General features: G+C 42.5%; 1 protein-coding gene across 1 annotated transcript; it reads right to left on the bottom strand.

Annotated features, from left to right (window-relative positions):
* Nucleotides 1-3521: 3521 nt before the first annotated feature.
* Nucleotides 3522-4505, bottom strand: LOC308350847 (olfactory receptor 56B1; the record flags this gene model as incomplete). The annotated part of the gene is made up of 1 exon (XM_080816315.1): nucleotides 3522-4505. The coding sequence occupies one exon, from the start codon at nucleotides 4503-4505 to the stop codon at nucleotides 3522-3524; it is 984 nt and encodes a 327-aa protein (XP_080672441.1).
* Between the last annotated feature and the right edge of the window lie 1973 nt (nucleotides 4506-6478).

Below are 6478 nucleotides of genomic sequence, written 5' to 3'. Positions count from 1 at the left end.
AAAGAGCCAAAATGCCCTTCAAAAGACGAATGGATAAAGAATATATGGTCCATATATACAATGGAATATTATGCCTCCATCAGAACAGATGAATACCCAACTTTTATATCAACATGGATGGGACTGGAGGAGACTATGCCGAGTGAAATAAGTCAAGCAGAGAGAGTCAATTATCATATGGTTTCACTTACTTGTGGAACATAAGGAATAACATGGAGGACATTAGGACAAGTAAAGGGAAAGTGAATTGGGGGAAATCAGAAGGGGAGATGAACCATAAGAGACTGTGGACTCTGAGAAACAAACTGAGGGTTTTGGAGGGGAGGGGTGGGAGGTTGGGTGAGCCTGGTGGTGGGTATTATGGTGGGCACGTATTGCATGGAGCACTGGGTGTGGTGCATAAACAATTAATTTTGGAACACTAAAAAGAAATTAAAAAAAAAAAGAAGATATGGTCCATATATACTATAAAGTATTATGCCTCCATCAGAAAGGATGAATACCCAACTTTTGTATCAACATGGACAGGACTAGAAGAGATTATGCTGAGTGAAATAAGTCAAGTAGAGAGAGTCAATTATCATATGGTTTTGCTTATTTTTGGAGCATAAGGAATAACACGGAGGACATGGGGAGATGGAGTGAAGGGAGTTGGGGGAAATTGGAGGAGGAGATGAACCATGAGAGACTGTGGACTCTGAGAAACAAACTGAGGGTTTGGAGGGGAGGGAGGTGGGAGGTTAGGTGAGCCTGGTGGTGGGTATAATGGTGGGCACGAATTGCATAGAACACTCGGTGTGGTGCATAAACAATGAATCCTGGAACACTGAAAAGAAATAAAAAATAAATAAATTAAAAAAAAATATGTTGGGGGGAGTCATACCATCCATTTGAAGAACATCTATGATGCTAAAATGCCATTAGACACAGACAACTTCTCTGAAGATAAACTGGCTAAACACCACTTTCAGAGCTGCTCAGCATGGACTGTCACAGGGGACCTGATCTGGCCCAAGAGTAATGTGACCAGTGGACCCAGACTACTTCTGCCCTCAGAATCTTGGCATCTGTTGTGGTTTTCCTTACAGCGACAGAGCAGAATGGCTTATTTTGGAAATCCATGGTCTTCCCTTCTTACCTCTTCTCATAGTTTTTTCTCTTCATTTCTGTCTGGAAACTTCCGACTGGTGGTTCTTGAGTAAATTTGTGTATTTGAAATTCTGTTCAACTGTGATGTTCAGGTTATCTCTGCTGAAATAACATGTCATTTATGTTTTGTTTCACTGAGCATGGCTTTATCATGGTCATTCTTATTTAATAGAAACAGCATCTTCTTACATCTTTCACACATATACACTATAGAATATACAATAAATAATATGTTTCAAATATATGTATCTTGTTATCTTGTCCTGAAATATATCATCATTAAAGAAAATAGTTTTATGAGTCCATAGGACATTAGGTATCAGCCTTTAAATGAAAATAAATAAATTCAAGTTTGTGCAGGAAGCCAGATTAATAAGGGAGATCCTTCACATTATTTTCATTATACCTGAGAACTGATAGAATTTACCTTGTATATCTAACTAGAAGATGAATGACAGCATACAGTGTGCAATAGAGCTGTTAGCATGTGGTAGGCCTATACCCCAAATTAATCCTCATTTTTCCAGAGATAATCAAGAGAATATGCCAACTATTGAATGAAATCCTCTAATCATGAACTCGGGGGAAACTAGCCCAGATCATAAGGAAATTCACGCTATTAGGGTAAGTCTTATTTCTGCTCTTCATCTTGGAAAAGAAAGAACATTTTCACGGCAAGATTTTCCCTGGAATAAATATCCTGCATCTGCCTCCTGGTCTACAGACTTCTTTATTTCTGTCCATTATGAATCTGCATCCCACCCACTCACCCTCCCCACAGGAGAAATGGTTCTGTAGGTAAAGCTTGTGAGTCAATCAGGATCCTGGTAAGAAAGCAAAGGCACACACAAATGTGAATCTGAGGAGAATTTCATGAAGTTGCCATTAACCGAGCTGTAGGTGAGGTTAAGGAAACAAAAAATGGATGTTGAAAAAAAAAAATAGTAGCTGTTTGGTTCCTGGAGACCAATGTAATGACTTGATCACTTCCTTGTCCTGAAGGGGAGAGAATATCTTTTTTTAAATGTTTTCGGATTCCACCTGGGTGGCTCAGTCAGTTATGTGTCTGACTCTTGATATTGGCTCAGGACATAATGCCAGAGATGTGAGATAGCAATGGGCTACCCACTGGGTGTGTCCCTACTCTCTCTACCTCTCCCTCTGCCCCTCCACTCTGCTCGCATGCTTTCTCTCTCTCTCTCTCTCTCTCCTTTAAAAAAAAAAACAAAAAAACATTTTTTTTAAGAAAAAAAAAAACCTTTAAAAATATTCTTTGATAAACCATACAAGCTGTAGCTATCACTGGTGAGAAGCCTGGCAAGTGCTTCAGGGGCTGGGAGAAGAATAAAAAACCCAAACTCTTGGCACAACCTCACCAGATGCTAGAAAACAAAGGATACTGGGTTGCACATTATATGAATCCTGAGATCCAGGGTGCAGATGGTGCGGAAAGGGCAGAGAGAAGACCTGGAGAGCCAAATGGAGGAAAAGATAAATCCTTCTGTGCATCTGTTTCTCTCCCTTTCTCCCTTTCTCTTTCAGTCTCTGCCTTATTCTCTTTTCCCTCTCTTTGTCTTCTCTCCCCTCTTACCTACCTACCTATGTACTTGATCCTCTCACATTCTGTTTATCCAAGTTTGGTCATTTTTCCCTATTCAATCCAGAGCCCCATCATAGGTTGATTTGGCTTTGCTCATCTGAGATATTTTCAATTCCTGCCTCTGCATGCACATTATTGGATAGACACTTGTTCAGGCAGATAGACATTGGTCCCAAGTTACAACTATCAATAAACAATCACGATCTGTAACTCACGTCCCACTCACTTACTTCCTTGGATGTGTGTATTACTATATACCTTTTATTTTGGATGGGAGATACAAATCATAAATTCTACTTTTTATTCCATTTGATTAGTTTGGTAGGAAGTCCTTCCTTTTTTCACATATATTCAGCTCTTGAGAATATTTTGGAACTACTGTGAATTTTTTTTTTTGAAGATTTTATTTATTTGAGAGAGAGACAGAAATAGTGAGAGAGAGAAAGAGCAGGGAGGAGAAGGGGAAGGAAGTTCCCTGATGAGCAAGGAGCCTGAGGCAGGGCTCAATCTGAGGACCCTGTGATCATGACTGGAGCTGAAGGCAGATGCTTAACCAACAGAGCCACCCAAGTGTCCCATGAATATTTTTTTATTCATTTATACATTTGATTCATTTATTCATTTTCATTTATTTATTCATTATTCAGAATGTTTTATAAAGTTATTTTCAGGTGCTTTTACAAAGTGAAAAAGATATCTCAAAGGCATTTACTTTCCCCATCATATTTGAAGTTCTACTATCCATTTTAGAAGAAGCCAAGGTTCCTGTGTATCATGCAGAAGGTCTTTGGTGCCTTGTGTTCTTTTCTAGGCTCAAACAAAATACCTTTTGGAAGCTTGCCCTGAGTTCTTTAGTCCTAAGTGCATAAACTATAGGGTTGAGGGAAGGGGGGATGATGTTGTGCAGCACGTTGAGCAGAACTGGAATCAAAGGAGCTTTGGGTTCTGCCAAGTGAGTTACTGAAACCACAACAACAGCTGTGTAGAAGAATAGAATAAGGATCAGATGGGAGCTACAAGTGCTCAGAGCTTTGGATGCAGCTTCAGCTGAGTTCAGTCTAAGTACAGAGCGCAGAATCAAAGTGTATGACAATATTATGAGACCTAGGTCACTCCCCATTCCAATCCATGCCAGAACCAACTGGCAGATGCTGTTTGGCCTCCTGTCATCACAAGCCAGGCTAGTGACCCCAAGGTTAGAGCACAGGCAGTGCTCAATCTCATTCCTGGAGCAATAATTACGCTGGGCTGCAAGTACAGGCACTGGAATGACAAACAAGCCATTTCTAAGTACCATGAACACAGTAGCTTTTAAGATTAAGGCATTGGTGACAATTGATGGGTAGCGAAGAGGGTGACAAATTGCTACATATCTGTCAAAAGCCATACAGAGGAAGATACCAGACTCCATGCCAAGAAAGCAGTGAATGGCATAAATCTGAGCAAAACACTCAGGGAGGCTGATGACCTTGGCATCAAACCAGAAGATGGCCAAGATCTTGGGCATGATGGTGGTGGCCAGGCCCATGTCCACCACAGAGAGAATGCCCAAGAAATAGTACATAGGCTGCTGAAGGGCAGGGTCCTGACAAATGGTGATGAGGATGAGGGTGTTAGCACCAATTGCTGAGAGGTAGAGTATTGCCAATGGAAAGGAGAGCCAGTGTTGCCAGCTATGAATGCCTGGGAATCCCAGCAGGATGAACTCAGAGACCTGGAATTTGGAGCTATTAGAGCCTTTCAGAGATGCAGACATCTTTTCCTAAGAGAAAAAGAAAATGGTTTTCAAAGTTGCTTTCTTTGAGCAGAGTTATCATCAAACGTTATTTTTAAACTGTCTCCATAGTTTGGTGCTGTAACAAAATGCCTTCTGTAGTCCATTCCCTATAGCCTTTTAAAATATATGACAATGAGGAAGAGACAAGATGGCGGGGAAGTAGGAGGAGGCGCCTTTTCAACCTGCACCCTAAAGTGAGCTGATTACCTACCAAAGAACTCCGATCACCCATGAAATCAGCCTGAGATCAGAATTATACACGTCTGGATCTCTACGGGGGCCAGAAGACGCCAGTGGGCAGGTAAAGTGGAGTGGGAACGTCGGACTGATATGGGAAGATAAACAAAAGGGGGAGGGAGCCACCAGAGGCGACCGACTGGAAAATAATACCCCAATACGAGAGTGCCCGGCATCTGGGGACCAGCATTAACTTGGAGTCTTGTTGAAAGCACTGAAAAGAGCAAAGACTCGAGCGGGGAAATTGTGGGAATCGGGGCGGATAGGGATAGGGGCTTAAGTCCCCAGACCCAGGGCAGCCTCCCCTGGCGCTGAGCCAGAGAGTGCGGCGGAGAAACCTGGTCTTTGTCCCGGAGCCGCCAGTGCGCCCGAGAACGGGTGGAGTCCGGCTCCCGTGAGGGGCTGGGAGCCACACCAGACGGCAGAACGCGCACCTTACTGGAGATGCGCGCGTGCCTCAACCTCCCCTGAGAGAGGTGCACGAACGCCCAGCCTGGTGTTCTGGGACCCACGTGGCGATAGACCCACGCGGCGATAGAGCCGATAGAGCTGGAGGCGCCGCGCCCCAAACCATCCCCTGGGAGAGGTGCGCGCAAGCCCTGCGCTCTTAGCCCCAGCCAGTGGGAAAATCTCAGTGTGCGATTGCTGCTTGGAACCTCTCTGGCGGTCTGGAGCTGCCCAGACAGCCACAGCTGCCTTGGTTTTGCGTACAAGCAGGAGATCCTGCGTCCCCAGGGACCGTGACTCAGAACCTGCTCTGCCAGCGGCCCAGCGGCTGCAGCACCTGCAGGGGAGCAGACTGAGGCTTCTCTCTGAGAGGGAGGTTGGGGTGCAGTTTTCTTTCCTCTAAACCTCCAAAAACCATCAAAAGCTGTCAAGGCGAGAGAAAAGAAGTGAACAAACATAAAAACCTCCAGAGAACAAAAACCTGAAAAAAAACGTTTTTCTCAGAGCCCACCCCCTTGAGGGGGTCGGGAGGACTTAACTCAGGGAACATCATTGACTGAAAACCCACGTGGCAGCCCCCTCCCCCAGAAAACAAATCAGGAAAAAAAAAAAAAAGAGACTACAAGAGAACAACCACCACTACTTCATAGATACAACTTTTATTTTTAATTCTTTCCCACTATTCTGGTTCATTTTTTTTCTTTTTTTATATAGATAATTTTTTAACCTATTTACCATCACAGTGAGATGTCCAGTACATCAAATTCCATGATAAACTTCTAATCTGAATTTTTTGATACATACACATGTGTTTTTCTTTTGCTTTTCTATTTTCTTAATTTTTAAAAAAATTTTTAATTTAGTTTAGTCCAGTTTATTCCGTTTTTATTTTTATTTTCTAATATTCATATAGAGTTAAACTTCAAGGTAACCCCCTTTCTCCAAGCAATGCTACCCCTATAGGTGAACCAATTTTTAATCCCCCTTTTTCTTAGGAAAGTTGAGTCCTTTAACAAAGATATCAAGATACATCCAGGAAGAATCAAAATAACCTTCCTCGCCCACACCGAGAATCTATAACCATGCTCCCATCTTTTTCTTCTGCCAGTGTCTCTGTGTATTTATGTTTGTCTGGATAGTATATAAATCTTATACTTGGGGTTCTTCTTGACGAGGCTCCTCCTTTTTTTTGCTTATATATATATATATTTTCTCTCGTCATATACTTTTATCAGTCTTTTTGTTTGTCTGTTTTTGTTTGTATACGT

Source organism: Martes martes, assembly GCF_963455335.1.
Source record: "Martes martes genome assembly, chromosome: 10".
In the NCBI taxonomy this organism is placed as follows: domain Eukaryota; kingdom Metazoa; phylum Chordata; class Mammalia; order Carnivora; family Mustelidae; genus Martes; species Martes martes.
Note: the sequence above shows the minus strand (reverse complement) of the source record. Positions and strands in the feature narration are given on the sequence as shown.